The sequence below is a fragment of the Tauraco erythrolophus genome, chromosome 9 (assembly GCF_009769465.1).
Source record: "Tauraco erythrolophus isolate bTauEry1 chromosome 9, bTauEry1.pri, whole genome shotgun sequence".
NCBI classification, from domain to species: domain Eukaryota; kingdom Metazoa; phylum Chordata; class Aves; order Musophagiformes; family Musophagidae; genus Tauraco; species Tauraco erythrolophus.
In genome coordinates, this window is record NC_141473.1 from 14,623,517 (window position 1) to 14,640,680 (window position 17,164).

The window sequence follows — 17,164 nt, forward strand, 5'->3', positions numbered from 1 at the left end:
CATTTCAGAGCCAGCGATGCCAGACGAGGTGCTGTGCATGCGGTGTGGTGGTGCCTTCACCTCTGACACACCGGTTTCCCTGCCCTGTGCCTGCTGCTAGTGAATCCCACGCGCCTGGCTGGACCAATGCTGCTGAAAACCAGAGTTGTCAGGACAAAAACAAAGTGAACATTCCTTATAGTTTAAAAGGTAAGTGCCTCATAGACCAGACATCAAGTGTGATTACAGTCCAGTATGGCTATTTCTGTGCTTCTGGGATTAAAAGTGGACAGCTACGGCTTGAGGAGTGGGGAAGAGTTTTAGCTATACGTGGATTTAGAGAGTAGATGAAGGTCTGCAGCCTTGAAACTAGTTGTAACAAATGTGTTGAGTTTTTGTTTCCCCCTGCCCCTGTCCCCAGAGCCGCTGGCTGAGCAGCCATCCCAGCCAGCTCCCCCTCGCCTGCCCTGGGAGGAGGGAGGGATGGTGGGTGCTACAAGTCCACTGTGCCACCACGACGACGACCAACATGCACCTAGCTACCTGCCTGTGCCTCCGCCCCATTTAAAAGGGAGCAATGTGCCAAGCTCGGCCTTTGCTTGGCAGGACCCACTAGGAAGCCAGCCCCAGGTCAACATCCCCAGGGGGTTATGTGTTTCCAAGAGGGGCTTCCCGAGAGCCCAGTGCGGCTTCGTGCCTGGAGGGGCAATTTAAAGGCCGAGTGGAGACTGTTCCCCCTCAAATGCAAAACGGACTGTGTCCTGACGGTTACATTTTTGCATTCGCAATGATTCCTTCATGCAGGTTTAATTTCCCTCTTTTTTTGGCAGAGGTTATGGTCCCCTCAATCACCTTAGCCCGGCTGGATGATATTTTAGAGGTCACTTTAATAACCTCTCCTTGCTCCTCCTCCTCGAAGGATAGAGTAGAGGAACTAAAGCCTCTTGGCTGGAAGGAGTAAGTGGGGTTGGGGAGGGGATTGAGCGCTGAAAGGCCGATGCTTCCCGTGCTGAAGAGGGTCTCCTCTCCCTCCAGCAGCTTCCTGCAAGCACATCACAAGGGAAGAGGTTAGTCTGGGGACATCTCTCATGAAACAGCTGCAAAGCCCGAGTGCTCCAGGCCATTGCCCCAGCCTGCAGCTGGCACCAGCTCAGGTCACACTGCACCACAAAATTCGTTCAAAATCATGTGCTTTCATCAATCAATTTTGGAACACTTGCAATATGGGGTACATGAGACCAGCTCCCTCCTCCCCCTCCAGAAACCCCAGGAAAATCAAACCCTGACCCAGAGGGACTCTGCCTTTTGCATCTACTTTGACTTTGCAAGAGAGACAAGTTTCCAATCCCAAACGTCCCCATCAAAAACCACTGCTCCTGGGACAGCTGGGGGACATGGCTCATGGCTGCCAGATCAAGGCATGATGTGTAGCCATGGCTGCTCCCCAGGCAAGAGCACGGCAGGTCCAGACAGGCGAGATGAGCAACACAATGGTGTTTCTCGTTGAGCGTGTACCCAGATACTTTCTGGGCTTTTGAAAATACCCCAGCCTGATGGGGTGGGGGGTTCAGGTTAGGAGGAATCTGGGTAGAGCAGAGGCAGAGCAACCTTACCTGTAGGCAGCTATCTCTATATCAAGTGCCATCTTGACGTTAAGCAGGTCTTGGTACTCCCTCAAGTGCCGAGCCATTTCGTTTTTGGTGTTTCGCAGGTCGTCCTCCAGCTGCCCAATGGTGTCCTGCAAAGACAAGGGTGCTCAGGGATATGTTTCGGAGCAGGGACCTTCTCTGTGGGTTTTCTGCTCTGCCCGTTGTGGAGACAGAGAAGATGCAATGGGCAGTTGGTCCACAATGGCATATCCCACCAGGAGCCTGGGATCATGAAATCTCATGCTAACAGGGACAGAGAAGCTGGCAGAGCACTGGACATGGATTGCAAGTGTGTGCGCAGGGAGGAGGCTTTAAACATTGATGCGTTTATATAGTTTCCCATCTGCAGCAGGGTCTGTGAGATGGGGTGGGGGCAAATAGTGCACGGTGGTGGAGCCCCCAGCCCTGCAGGGGATGAGGCAGGCTGCTGCAGAGGAAAGAGAAGAGCTGCCAGGGAGGGACGGGAAGTTTTGGGCTTAAACATCGTCAAAGCAGGATGGTGGTGGCTCAGTGGGACAAGTGAGAGCCCCCAGCACTGCAGCAGCATGTGGCTGGAGCGGGTGCCTGGAGAAGGGAAGGGTTGTGATCTGTGTCTGGGGGGTTTAAGAAGGGTTGGGGAATGTATCTGGGTGGTGGAAGGCATTGGTGCTGCCAAGACAGGAGGGAAGAGCTGGCTCCAGGAGGGGAAGGCTGACATTTTCCCCAGAAAACACCCTGGAGCCCCAGGCTGGGGGGCTCTGAATGCAGGGATTTGGGGGAGGTTGCAGAGCCAGGGCCCTGACCTGCGAGATCCGGCATGCTCAGATGGATGACGACACCCTTCTAGCATCCTTCCCATCAGCTTCGCCCTGTCATGGCTGCCGCATCCAGTTCTGCCTGTGACGTGGAGGAGTTTGAGGCCAGATCTCCTTGCTAAGAAAGGGGACTAATCCTTTCTTCTATTTTTTTTGGTCAGAAAACAAACAGCCCCGTTTTTTCCCCACATGCATCCAGGTACCTAAGCAGTAACCTGAAAGCAGTGAAACCTGCTTGTATAGGGATCTTTCCAATCTGATGGCTTCCCGCTGCCAGCTGCCCTGCTGTGCCACCAGAGAAGCATGACGTGGAGGAGGAATGAGTAAGCAGTTTGCGTTCCAGTTACGGTGCAGCCGTGCCTGCAATGGCCACCACCACAGTCTGTTCTCCCACACCTCCTCCTACAGCTGGGCCTTTGCGATTGCTTCCAGCTCTTCTGTTCCAGCGAACAAACTTTGTCCTGCCGCATCATCCCCATCCTATCCCTGTCCTCATTCCCAGCCTGTCCCCTCCTTCGTGTCCTCCATAACCTTCCTGTGCACAGTGCAGAGACAGCCACGAGATGTGGAGCTGCCCAAGAAGCAGGAGGCTGCACTGAGCCTGACGCAATGAGCCCAGTCTGAGCTGAGACCCTTGGAGAAGCAGCACCAGCTCATCCTGAATGCGGCACAGGGCATCTCACAGGTTAGCTGGACATGCCCCGCCTTACGGGACGTTTATGGGCCATCCTTGCAGTCTCTGCCTTGACCTGTGCTGCCCTGACCACCTCCAGCAGCAAAAGAGCTACATGGAGCTGTGCCTCTGAGGTGGGACTGGGCAATGGGAAAGGGTTCAAGGAGACCATTGGGGCACCAACTGAAAAGCCCCAGGACACGCACGGATGCCGCTGCAGTGCAGATTGAAATCTCTGCTCCGAAGCAGCCAGGCTGCTGCTGCACCAAGCCACAAGAGAAGGGAGGGACTTGGAGTGACCTAACCCTAGGACAGCCCCACTCTTGCTGCTCTGACCCTCTGTGCCTACAGCCCCTTTTCCTCTGCCTGCAGCCTGCATGAGCAAAATGCTCTTTAAAAATGGGTTATCCTTGTTACACTGTCTGTACCAGTCCTCCACACCTCGATTCTACCAGCCGGTTGAATAAAACCCCCTCCCACACCACTCCAAACCTGTCTCCTAACAGAAAACTCCTACATATTGCTTCAGGTTTGATGGGACACCCTACAAATATAAAGACAAGTCCCTGCTTTAGCAGCCTATAGGAACAGTGTCAAAGCTCAAACAATAGGAATATTCTCTTTTAAGACAGACTTCCATCCTTTTCCACTGGTTGCAGCCAGGGAAATTATTTAGCTGCTACACATGCACATTGTTCAAAAGACTCCTAAGCATTACCGCACATAAAGCAGATCCTGAGGGTCACGTAGTTAAAAAGCCGCTGTGCTGTAGCTAAAGTAATTTCAATTACGGTGCTGTTTAATCCAGTTGCATAATTTTTTTTTTCCCCCAATTGATAGGTTGTTCCTGGAATCCCTCTTTTCACATGGCATCAAGACTATTTAAGAATATTACTGCATGTAATCCTTTCACTCACTAGAGGAAATATTGTATATTGCCTCTTTCCACAACGTTTGTTGAAGAAGACCTCAGCTATTCAGGAAGATTGCCAGCAGCTTGGAGCTACAGTCACGAATTCTAGAGGGCCTGCCAAAATTCAGCCTTGAAAATGACAAGGCATTACTTGGGTGTGAAACAATAGTGTCCTTCAGGTATGATGTAAGACAGTTTTTTCAGTCTTTAGAAGGAAAGGGCTTGATTTAGAAACCACAGATCATTTAATAGCCATGTAATAGAACAATCTCAGGATTTATTTTATTACAAAACACGACTGTTTCCCTGTAGCGAGAAAATGGGGTAATACTACAGTAATGGAATAAGAGCTATGGAGTGCTCAGTGTCTGCCCCACGAGCCCTTCCAGGGACATAAGAGATGCTGGGATCTGGCTGCGAATTCAGCCTTAACGTTTGCAGAGCTCGGCTTTCTGCAGTGCAGGTGCCAAGAGCCAGGCCGCAGGGCAAGAGGCCAAGCTTGGGCAGACGGCTTCGAGGAATTACCCACAACGACAGGGAACGTGTGGGCAATTCTGGAGCTGACCCTTAAGGGACAGGGCAGGGATGGGGTGATGCCCCAAACAGAACTGTCATATGCAGGGAGATCTTTGTCCCCTGCAGGAAGGGAGTGTTGGAGGGAGTGTCCTGGCCCTACCTGTCCCCTGAAGCATGCCCTCTGGAGTTCTGCCTATGGATAAAGGGTGAAAGCAGCAGGCAGTGTCGCAGTGGGCCAGGACCCACTGTGGGGGGCAGAGAGTCTGTATACCGGAGGGAGTCAGGCTGCAGGGATGCCTGGCACTGCATAGTGCTGCAGGGGTGCTGCCCCTGCATGGGGTGGGCACTGCACAGTGCGGGAGACAGGAAAGCGGGGTGTTGCGTACAGCGCAGCACGGGATAGCGGGGGTGCTGAGTGCCACACTGTGCGGGAGGAGAGGGGGCACCGCATTGGGCCGGGGTGTCCAGCGCTGCACAGTGCTGGGGAGGGGCTCCTGCAGAGGCTGAAGCTGCGCTGCGGGATTTTGCATGCAGCGGGGATGGGCAGCGCTGCACAGGACCAGAGGAGGTGCCGGTGCTGCATGGAGAGGAGGTGTTCGGTGCCGCACAGCGCCGGGAGGGATTGCGTGGGATGAAGATGCCTGGTGCTACACAGTACCGGGGGAGCTTGATGGGGTGGAGGTCCCGAGCGAGGTCGCACGGGAGGAGGATGCTCGGTGCCGCACAGTACCGAGCGCCGGGCCCGAGCTGCCCGGCGCTGTCCGGTGCCGGGAACCCTGCGCGGGGAGGGGACGGTGACAGTTCCCGGCGCCGCCCGGCTTACCTGCAGGCCGGCGGCCTCGGCGTTGTGCCGCTCCTCCAGCTCCTGCAGCTGCCTCTCCAGGGACTGGTGGGCGCCGCGCAGGCTCTCCATCTCCGCGAGGCGGGCCTGGAGCTGGCGGCGGCACTCGCCGGCCTCCCGGCGGCTGGCGCGGACGGCCTCCTGGCTGCGGGCCGCCCGCTCGTGGAGGCGGGCGCAGCGGGCGCGGTACCAGTCCTCGGCCGCCTGCAGGTTGCGCGCCGCCAGCGCCTCGTACTGGGCCCGCAGCTCCCGCAGCGCCGCCGCCAGGTCGGGCCGCCCCGCCGGGGCCGGGGCCGGGGGCGCGGCGGCGCGGAGCGCGGCGCCCAGCTCGGCCAGCTGCTCGGCGTGGGCGCTGCGCAGCGCCGCCAGCTCCTCCCGCAGCGCCGCCGCCCGCCGCTCCAGGTCGGCGCGGGCGCGGGCGGCCCCCTCGGCCGCTTGCTGCCGGGAGCGCAGCGCCTGCTCCGCCTCGGCGCGGCCCCGCGCCTCCTCCTCGCAGCGCGCCCGCAGCCGCTGCGTCTCCTCGGCCAGGCGCGCCCGCTCCAGCGCCGCCTGCGCCCGCTCCCCGTGCGCTTCCTCCAGGCGGGCGCGCAGGGCGCGCAGCTCCCCGCCCAGCAGCTGGCCCAGCCGGCGCGGCTCGGCCGACCGCTGCCGCAGACCCGCCAGCTCCGCCGCCAGCGCCCGGTTCCGCTCCTCCAGCGCCCGCACCCGCTCGATGTAGCCGGCGAAGCGCTCGTTGAGGCCCTGCAGCTGCTCCTTCTCGCTAGCCCGCGCCCGCCGCGGCTCAGCGCTGCGCTCCCGCCCCGGCTCCGCGCCCCGGCGCGCCCGCCGGCCCGCCGACCCCTCGAAGAGGTGGCGGTAGGAGGCGGCCAGCGCCGCCGGCTCTGCGCTGTAGCTCATGGCGGCGAAGCAGAAGCGGTGGCGGCGGCGGCAGCGCTTATGTACGGCGGGGCGGAGCGCGGCGCGGTGCGGAGCGGGGCGCGGGGCGGAGCGCTCCGGCAGGGAGGGGGCGCGGTGCGGTGCGCGGTGCGGTGCGGTACGCGGTGCGGTGTACGGTGCGGTGCGCGGTGCGGTGCGCGGTGCGGTGCGCGGTGCGGTGTACGGTGCGGTGCGCGGTGCGGTGCGCGGAGCGTCCCCGGGGCCGCCGCGGTAGGAGGCGGCGGGAGCTGTCCGTGCGCCGCGGTGCTGAAGGGCCGTGGCGGCGGACGAGGCACGGAGCGGAAGAGATTGGGGGAGTGGAGGGATGGACGGACACACGGACACAGAGAGAGCACGCAAACATGCACGGGCAGATGGACAAGGTCACACACATACAAAGAGACAGACGGACGTACAGGCACGCGAAAGGGGACGGGCACGTTCGCCGTAAGCCGCACACGGGCACACGCTCAGAGCCAGACAAAGGGACAAGCAGACGTGCAGAGAGACACGGGCAGATGCAGAGGCAGATGCACAGGCAAGGAGAGGCAGAAACGCAGAAGGCAGCAGGCAGAAATAGGCAGGGGGAGAGACGGAGTCAGGCAGGCACACAGAGAGACAAGAGGCAGGCAGACACACAGCGAGACAAGAGGCAGGCAGACACACAGGCACACACACACATCCCTCCCCAAATCACTGCTGCTGGGATGTCCTCAGGGAAAATGCACTGTACGCCTGTGCCTGGGGTGAAGGCGTCCCGCAGGGCTAGTCCCAGCCCCTCTCCTCTGGTGGGGCCCAGAGTGCCCACAGCAACGTGAGGTCTCTGCAGGATGGGGCCGTGGGCAGTTGGGGTGCAGGGTGGGTGCAGAGATCCGGACATGCCTGGAGGAGTGGGCTGGGCCTTCCCACTCGCAAGGGATTGCTGGGAGTACCCAGGGCTGTAGAGCTGATGGGGAGGTGACATGCACACCCCAACTCCAGGCCAAGTACCCCACCCAGGAACACAGCATCCCGTGACAGGACCTGCCAAGAGACCAGAAGGAAGTGACTGGTCTCTGGGAACAGCAGCGTAAAACATGGCTGTGAGATGGAAAAACAGCTTAAAATAACTGTGATCCAGGTGTGAGGAATATAGTGAAATATTCAACTGGATCTTGCCTCCTGCACATCTCTGTGCCACTGAGATCTGCTCTGATGCTCAGTTCCTCTACTCCACTTGTCCCCATTTCTCCTCAGAGGTGACCAAGGGACAGCATGAGAGAGATCCAATGGATGAATGAGGAGGACGAGCAAGCCAGGGCTGACACTGGAGAAGTAGCTGTGACTTCCAAAAGATCTGTTGCTGTTTCAAAGGGACCAGCCAAATAGAGAGAGACGGTGCTGGGATTCATATCCCCTTGGTGTCAGAAGTTATTCATAATTGTGGCCCCAGAGAAGGCCCTGCAAGCACAGCAGCAACCATGGCTGGAGTGTGCAGGAGCCCACGTCCCTGCAGCCATGCTTAGAATGGCATTGCCTGGGGCAGAAAAACCATGGGGAAAACATCCTTTTCACTTGGGAGTGAGGTGGTCCCGGCCCAAGGTGGAGCACTGCCCCACTGTGGCAGCAGGCTGGTCCTAGGCTGGCAGTCAGGGATTGGCAAGAGGATCAACACACACCTATATAGCCCACCTTAGTCCTGCCTGTCTATCCCATAGGACACAGGAGGAATAAAAAGTGTCGGTTTTTTAAGTCAGTGGAGTCAAAGGAAAGAGACAGGAGCTATGCACACACTTGGGTGAGAGACTCAGCTTGTACCTGTTTTTCCAGGACTCGGATCAGCTCACAGGTACTTTTCCTGGAAGGACTCAGTTTTTCTGAAACCCATTTTAGGTCAGTGACAGTGAGGCTACAGCACTTGAATCGTCCAAGTAGTTTACATTTTGGTGGTAGAGCAGGCCAGGCAGACAGCCTCAGCCCGCGCTGGGGTCTGCCAGCCTTCCTGGCACTGGAGCACGATGCCTGGCCCAGGCTGCCTGGCTCACACTGCTGGCGCAGAAATTATCTCCTTGATCTAGGGTTTTTTTTCAGGTCTTTCACATACTCTTCACACAGAAGTGCATTTTACCACTTCCTTGACATCCGTTGCTCTGCATTACAATATCCCAAGTCAAGTTTCTGCTACTGGCAATATCTGATCAAATAACTGAGAAGTTTCCAGCGCTGCTTATTTGCATGTGTGTCATTGTTTTGATGACTTTGCGCTGATTATTGCTTATGGTGAAGGCTGTTGTGGTTCTCTTTTATCTTCAAAAAGTGGAGTGCTATGGCACTAATCATTCTTATCCAGCTGGACTGAGTTGAGCTAATGAACTACTAATTACTCTAATCAACTCAAGGTACCTATCCTGCCTACAAGAGGCAGGCCATTTCCTCCTGGCTGTGGAGGATGCAACAGTGTCCCTGGTGCCGTAGCCCAGGCTGGTGAGCGACAACTGGCGACCCCGACGTGATACATCGATGAGACCCTGGGAAGCCCCGACTCCCTCGCCGAGCCGAGAGCCCTGGCTGCAAAAGAGCCGGAGCCAGAGCTGGAGCCGGGAGCTTGAGCAAGAGTCCTTTGGAGAAGAAGGTAAAGCCGCAAGCCCCGACGTGGTATTTGCGGAAGGGAAGTGTGCTGGAGTTGGATGAGTGGGCCGGGTCTCTGCTCACCATAAAGCCTTTGTGAAAACAAAAAATACTAAAACAAAAAGGGGGAATTATGGCACTAATCATTCTTATCCAGCTGGACTGAGTTGAGCTAATGAACTACTAATTACTCTAATCAACTCAAGGTACCTATCCTGCCTACAAGAGGCAGGCCATTTCCTCCTGGCTGCGGAGGATGCAACAGCGTCCCTGGTGCTGCAGCCCAGGCTGGTGAGCGACAGAGTGCAGCCTGTCTAGGCTTCTGCACTTGTACTGTTTTAGCTCTGCCATGCATACTAACAGTGGAGTTAGGAGTGTCACAGTCTACTCCAGCAGAAGAAATGCAAGGGTGTCTGCTGCTGATGTCCATGGGTAAAGACCCTAGGATAGAATCCTTCTGCCTTCTAATGCATTGAGGTGTTCTGGAGTCCATCTACACAGAGGGAAGGAGATTGCATGAAACAGGTAGGACCTGAGCCAGTTGCTGGTGTGACTTTGGGACCTTGTGGCTGAATGAGCACAAGGAATTGGAATCAGTAAGTGACAGTAAGCACTTATATCCCACAGAACAAAGATGCGGCTCCAGCTCCCTGGAAGGCTGCTTCTTTCAGAGGAGTGAAGAGTGGCTGAGACCTTGGGATCCCCCTTTCCATGAGGTGCCAGTTGTGGGGGTGCTCCCATGTTGCAGGCAGCTGCAGCAAGACACCCATCCCAGGTGGTTGGCACCCAATGCAATTTCCTTGCAAGCCCCTTGAACCCCTGACGCAGCTCTCAAGGGCTGACTTGGCCAACAAACCCAGGAGAGTGAGAGCTGCAGTGTGACCACAGAAGAAGCCATGTCCCAGCAGACTGGAAGGAAGCCCTTGAAAGATCTGGACCCAAATTCCACAAATTCCATTCTGTTCTGTTCTAGTCTAGCCTAGTCTTATTCTTTTCTATTCTAAGGTTGGAGGCTGGAGACAAGCTGAATGAACATCAGCATGTCAGACCTGAAATGAGAGGGCAAGCTGGCAGTGGGCACAAACTGAAACCAGGGCAGTGCCTGGGTTGCATTCAGCCTCAGGAAACCTTGATGCCTGAGTAACGCATGGTTCTGTTGGGACACACGCACACATGTGGCCACAGGGGGATCTTTATCAGGCCAGAAAACAGGCAGAAAACCAAGGAAAACCAGTCCCATAGCTGAGAATTGCACTACTGAAACCCAGTGGGTTGCCCAGGACCCTTCCATATCTCCGTACCAGTTGCTTCAAAAATCAATGCCTGGTAGACAGCAGGAGAGGTCCTTAAAACTCTGTGATCCTCTCAGCACAGCAGCTGCCTGCTGCTGAGGCTTGTTAATTTATCTCCCGAGCTGCAATCTGCCCGGGCTTGTGATTCAGAGGAAAAAGCTGTGCGCACACAGCAACGGGACACGCACCTTTCAGCCGGTTTCCAGCACAGTCTGTTAAACTTATGCTCTGGGTAGGTGTTTCATCACCCGGCTTCATCACGGCAGGCAGCTGTGTGAGAGGGAAGTGCTTCCCAGCAGAGGGAAAAAGGCAGATCCAAGTGCCTCCTGTGAGGCTGCTGCCAGATCTCTTGCAGCACAGGCAGGCTGACCCACCGTGGGAGGGAGCGCTCTGCAGGTAATGGCAGCAAAATCACGGAGAAAACATCTATCAGTGATAAACACATATAAAAGAAAGAAGGACATGTTCGCTGAGTTGCACACACCCAAAACCACTAATAAAAATAGGAAAATGGCCATATTAGGTCCCTCTAACTCGGGAGTTTGTCTCTGACTGGCAGATACATGCTTCCCTGGTATCACTTCTCTGGTGTTCCCTCGGCAGCAGTCACATCCCTGTGTTTGCTGGCCCTTATCTAATCAGTGTAAGTTCACGTCCTGGATGCCACTGTGCTCTGTAATCCACAGCTTGATAATGCACCGTATGAAAAAACATCATCTTTCTTTGCACTTTGGAATCACGGCCAGCTAATTTCATTCCATGCCCCTGGCCTGCGAGACACAGTGGAAGAGGTGGGACACGGTTCCTTCCCACCCACCTCCCCATGCAGGGTTTTGCAGACCTCTGCCTTACTCCCCTCAGTCTCTTTCCTGGCTGAAGAATTTTTGTCTATTTAATTTTCCTTCACGGAAAAGCTGTATCACACTTTTAGACATCCTTGTTGGCTTCAGTGCATCTTCTGCGGTTATGCGTTGGAAAGATGCACAGGCAGACACACTCCAGGATGGACCCTGCCATGAGGATGTGTGTAAATGAGCTCCCAAACACAGGTGGATGCATCCCTAAGTGAAATCCCTCACTTGGGTACCTGGTGTAGGTGCTGTGAGATGTCTCAGGGTACTGGGAGGTGCAGGCTGAGCTTCCCAGGTGGGTAACACTGCCCCACCATGGGCTCAGCACTGAAAACGGGCTTTGCTTTAGCCAGAACTAACAGCATATATTAAAGGCTGGTGCTGTTGGGTGCTTCCTGTTGATGAGGTGATGGAGCAAGGCTCGCCCAGCCTGGAGAGCCATGGCATGCCAAGTGTGCCCGAGTTGGCAAAACCCTGCCCGGCGGTGTGTCCTCGTGCTGTGGAGGGTGGTGGCAGGGCCTTATCGCCTGGAGCAGAGCAGAAGGTGATAGGGAAAGCCGAGGGAAGCGTCCTTGGGGAGATAAAGGAAGCATCGTGGTGGCGGGGCCGGAAAAGCCGCTGAAGGAGGAGGGGAGGCATTCCCGGCCACCACCGAGGTGTGGGAAGGGAGACCGGGCCCGGGTGCCAGTGGCTGGGCAGAGCCATGTGGGCCCAGGATGAGCTGGGGCAGGTGGATGGCTGCCGTCACCCTTGTTGCTGGTGGGGACCACCCCGAGGTGGCCAGGACCCCGCTGGGGCTGCAGCCTTTTCCAGGCCTCCGGGGTCGGGAAAAACAGGCAGAAAAAGGGAGGCTCGTTTTACCAGGGAGTTTTTTTTTTTTTTTTCCTGGTGCTTTTCGGGGCATTGCTGGCTCAGCGTGCTACAACTGGGAATGGACAAATGGATACTTTTTGCTCTGCACAATCATTCCCTGAGCCTTTCCAGCCTGGACCACCATGCCCGCAGGTGTGCAGGCCCGTGCTCGGTGGTGGCAGCAGACCTTTGCTGGGGATGTGCAGTAAGGATGCAGGACCCCCCTCCTCCCACCGGTGTGGCCAGCATCCACCAAGCCGCCTGACACCACCCCATGCCCCTCACAGCTGCTCCTGTGACCTCCGTGCCACCCTTCCCACAGTGGATGGGGCGCACCCTGGACCCCTCATCCCAGCCCGCGCTCCAAACGCACTCCCTAAAAAAATCCATAATTAATTGCGTTATTTTAACCAAAGCCCTAGCTCCTTCAGCCTTCATGGCACACAGCTACACTGGGGCCGGCTGACAGAACTGTGGGGGCTCGGGCAGGTCGGGAGCGCAGGGCGGAGGGAGGTGCAGGGCTGAAGGCAGGGGCAGGCCCAGAGATTTTGGCAGGAGCGATGCCAGGCCCTGGGGGGGAGGGCTGTTGGCTGTTGGGGGGTGTCTGTGCGGCTGTTCCGCGGGTCGGCACATTGCCGCCGCTCCCCTGCGGCTGAGCGCCGGGCTCGCACACTCTCCCCGGTCCCTGCCTGCGGGAGGGGCGGGGCGCGGGGCGCGGGCCGCGCCTGCGCAGTGCAGCCGCCGGGCGCTGCGGCAGTGTGCGGGGCAGTTCTTTGGAGCGCGGCAGGAGGTGAGAGCGGCCCGGGCGCGCGGGGGCACTGCGCGCGTGCGGGTGCGCGCGCTCGGCGGGGACCGTTGGGGGTGGGAGGGGAGCGCCCCCTCCTCGTTCCGCTCAGCCGCGCACCCCGGCAAGGGGACGGGGACTGGGACTGGGACTGTCCGCCGTCGCGGCCGGGGCTGAGGACGGGAGGGGCGGTGAGCGGAGCCCAGGTGCCCGCCGGCGGCGCTTCCCCTTCTGCCGGGGAGGGGACCCCCCCGCAGGCAGCGCCCGCCGGCCTCGCCGCTTCCCCGGATCCGGCTGGCCCCTGCCCTGCCCGGCTGCTGTGCCTTGGGAGCCCCGGTTGCCTCCCCTCCCCGTCCCGAGCAGGGCGGCCCCCAGGTTCCCTCATCCCGTCCCGTCCGGGCCCCCTCTCCCGTCCCTGGCGGGGCGAACCGCCGAGCCCTTCCCTTCCCCACCGCACCTCCAGGCAGCGCCCCGGGCTGACCCCTGCCCGCCGGCCGGCGGGGCGCGCCCCGGGGCTGCCCCCGCTCCCTGGGGCAGGGCGGCTGTTCGCCCGCCGCCCGGACCGCTTCCACCCCTCTGCCGTCTGAGCCGCGGCGTGAGGAGAAGGAGCCCTGGGGAGGGTGTTTCCGAGGTGCGGGGCTGGCACCCGCTGCGTGCGTTTCCGCCTTCCGCCCCACGTGGGCCGGAGGGGTCCCGGCGGCACCTCCAGCCCGCAGCTTCCCTCCAGGCTTGGCAGGGGTGGAGGCGGCCCTCTGCGCTGGAAAAAGCCCGATCCCGGCGCTGAGCAGGACGCTTCCCAGGCAGCCTTGTGCCCGGGCGAGGGTTCATTGTCACTGCTCTCTTTCGTTCGAGTTGCTCTCGGTAATCTCGCTGTATCGGGCTTGAGCCGATAACCTAAAGGCAGGAGCGAGGCACTAAATAAATAAATAAATAAATAAAACCAGCGCAAAACTGCTTTGCTCACGTTTTGTTTATGCTTTTTTTTTTTTTTTTTTTTTTAATCCTTTTGTGCCGGAAACAATGTTGCAAAATGTATGGTGAAAACAAACCTACGTTGGTTTCTGATAGACTGGCTGACTTGATAGGGCAGTACTGTTTCTTGTAGCACAGGCAGTTTCAAAAATTCCTGGAACCGCTGAGATTATGAAACCTCAAGTTTTTTTCCATTGCTAGTGTTTCTGAAGGCTGCCAAGCTGGATACTAAGGATCTTCTCTGACGTGGTCTTGAGAACATTCTTCCAAAAGCATGATCGCTTATGTTTTAAAAGATTATTTTTTTTTAGCTCTGGAAGATTTGCCATTTGAACCTCAAAGATTGCAAAATGCTTTCTAACATTCGCTTAGAAATGTTCCTCTCTTACCTATCCAAATAGTCCCGTGTCAGTTTAGAATAACATCTTGTCACCGACTGAAATATATTGTATAAAACCTGTTTGTCGCTGGTGAATAAATCAAAAATACAAAGATTTTTCAGGTCCTCTCAGGTGCTACGTGTTTTTATTGAAAACCAGAAACAAACCTCAGAACTACATCTTGATCTTGGGTTCACATGCTGAATTTGTAGTTCTGGCAGTGAGGAAAAAGCCTGCTGTTTTACCTGCAAACTGATCAGCTTAGCTCTGGAAGTCTGTCACAGTCCTTGTCAGCCCGTGTCAACCTAAACATATTTTAGGGTAGAACTGCTATTTAAAATAATCTATTGCCATTAGTCCGGAGTCCAAACGATCATTCAGGAACTTGCTGGTTTGATTAACAGCAGTTGGAGTTTGTTCAAGCATAGACATCGTTTCATTATATAGTACAATACCACCTTTACTCTGTATAGCGTTATTCAAACAAATTGTGTGGTGAAATGCACCGCCGAATTACATTTAAAATGCTCCATTGAATTAAGTACAATTGCAGAGATAAATGGGGAGAAAAATTGTAAGAATGGGAGAAACGTTTTCCGCTGAGGTTTGAAATTAACAGCCTGTTAGTGTATTTGCATTGGTAGCATTAGTGTTATATGCTGTTTCTAGGATATACGCTAGCAAAAATCAGATGCAAGCTGAAAGTTTCCTAGGCAGATTTCTAGTTTCTAGGCAATTTTATAATAATAATAATAATAATAATAATAATAATAATAATAATAATAATAATAATAATAATAATAATAATAATAATAATACCCCTTGAATTGTTGCTCCTTGTCATGTTTGATTCCTAATATAGCTTGAATTGAAAGTTAACAGGCCCTTCCTAAGATCACTAGAAATATTTATCCTAGACTTTTTTTAGCTTCCAGAGGAATGTTTGGTTTTGGAAAAACAGAAACCTTAGTGTGATGTTTACTGGTAAACACTGGTATTATACTCTTTGGGGAAACATTGAAAGGAGTGTTTTATTTCTTTTAAAAATATACAAGTATGTTATTTTTGCGTCTAAAGTAAAAGTAAAAGGGAAGCAAGCTATTAAAATTCCATGTTTAACTGATGCTTATTGAAAAAGCAGATAGGTTTATTTGCTCACATCATACTTGTTATTTGCAGTTCAGCTTAATAAAATAATGCTCAGTTAAAAACTGATAGATGGGTGGTTAGCTTGCAGTGTGAGCTGTTATCTGGGGATGGCCCCAGGCCGGCTGCAGAGTAGGTTTGCGGTGCTCCAGGACAAGCTGAGATGGTCTGCAACCTTTGAATCCTACGGAAATTGTAGGTACCGAACTTGCAAGGAGGTGGAGGAAGAAGGGCTGACTGCAGCTCTGCCCTGAAAATCTTGGACAAGAGACAAAAGTGAGGTCATGCAGATGCCCTCAGTGAACCTGTTCTTTTGTAGGAATTTGAAATTAGGGAGTGCTGTGGGGTCTGGGTGGTTCAGTACCATTCAGCCTGCTGTTGCTCGGCCGCTGGTGAAAATCCTACAGAGGTCTGTAGTGGCCCAAAACGACATTACAACGTAGAAGCTTCTTGGCCTGGGGAAGGTGAATTAATGGTCTCCAGCCAGGCTGCAGGGGGAAAAGTTGTCATAGGAACTGGCTTCCTGTTTGTCAGGGCAGTGCCGTGTCTTCACTCCTTTAAAAGAACACCTCGGCAGCTAATCACTTCAGGATAAGAGATACTTGTATGTCATCCAGCTGAAACCCATGAAGAGAGCAAGGCACTTCAGCTCTACCCCAAGGGAAACTGAGGACAGCGCTGTATGTCAGCAGAGGACAGCCTGAGTGATGTACCTTGGGACAAGTTCACAGCGCCTGCTCTGTGCTGTGTCCTTGCCTCGGGGTGGCTCATGCACTCTGGGTGTCCTGATATAAAACAGCTGTAGCTCTTTTAGCAGTGAGAATAGTAGGACAGAAAACTGAACAGAATGTGCTGAGAGTGGAAGCCTCGTCTCACTCTTCGGGATGTGTTTGGGATGAGATATGTTACCAAGTAAGCACGTGGGAATTCTTCACTTATTGTCTGTGCTGCGTCTACTTTTTACATTTTATTTATAGTGTCAGCAGCACAAATACCATTGCAAATTGTATTTGAAATGGCCATGATCTGAGCCTTCAGAAGTTGGCTATTCTGTGCTGAAGCATGTCTTATTCTTTGACCATCTCCAAAATGCACATTCATATAAATATTTCCTGTTGTAAAATGTCTGTTTTGTGCTACTAAAGAAATTATTATTATGTGTCATGGTCATGATGCTCGTACCAATGAGCTGTATTTTGCTTTTTAATCATTATGACTCCTTAACTGGAATGGTTCCTAAAGCCTTGGACTGTGTACTCTACATAGAGAGCATGTATAACACAAGTCTGCTTTCTTAACCACAGAGAGAATCCAGCATGTACAATAAATAAGAACTTAATGTACAGTAAATAGACCTTAAGCAACATCTGGAAAAAATTGCATAGGTATTTAAGTTAGCCACTGTAAGCAATTGATAATGTAAAGCCGCCTACATAAGGGTAGTCATTAAGTCTCGTGCGTGTGTTTGCAGGGCTGAAAGGGCGCTCGGGAGACCTGCCTGTGTGAAGCCATTTAGGAGAAACATGTATTTTTAATGACAGCCTGAGATCAAGAAGGGAGCCTGAGTAATTCTGCCTAAAAAACCCCACAGCCCTTTATGTTGAATCTTACTACTGCCTGAGTGTGTAGCAGTGTGTGTACCTTACTGTAAGGTCAAAAGCAGACTTGCTCTTACTTCCCGGACAGTTGGGTCCCCAAACGTAGGGGCGGTGAGTGGCTGTGTGTCAGCCCTGTCACTTTTTCAAGTCTGGTATGGGATGGTAGAGGCTAAACTTCTGCTTACTGGTGACCTTGGCTTATCGTCTTCTCGTCATGCATACCTGCTGCGGGATTTACCAGCACAGCCAGCCCTTTTTTGGTAGTTTCATTAGAGAGAAAGTTCTGACTAAACTGAGGAGTTTGGAAGCCCCACTGTGATTATCAGCATGGTACCTTTGCTTAACATGTCAGCAAGAAAATAAGTGCGTTTTCTTACCCTGTGCATTATACCAGCTAAAATG

General features: G+C 54.5%; 2 protein-coding genes across 2 annotated transcripts in view; one reads left to right on the plus strand and one right to left on the minus strand.

The window, feature by feature from the left end:
* Positions 1–747: 747 nt before the first annotated feature.
* INA (internexin neuronal intermediate filament protein alpha) lies at positions 748–6,262 on the minus strand. Its single transcript, XM_086616814.1, has 3 exons — positions 5,348–6,262; positions 1,593–1,717; positions 748–1,021 (listed from the first exon to the last, which is right to left on the minus strand). Exons 1-3 carry the CDS (start codon positions 6,260–6,262, stop codon positions 748–750), a joined length of 1,314 nt encoding a protein of 437 aa, XP_086472940.1.
* Positions 6,263–12,634: 6,372 nt separating this feature from the next.
* Positions 12,635–17,164, plus strand: part of NT5C2 (5'-nucleotidase, cytosolic II) — a 61,666-nt gene continuing 57,136 nt past the window's right edge. Inside the window, exon 1 of the mRNA XM_086616277.1 lies at positions 12,635–12,672. The gene's annotated coding sequence lies outside the window, so the exon portion shown is untranslated. The remainder of the gene's footprint in view (positions 12,673–17,164) is intronic.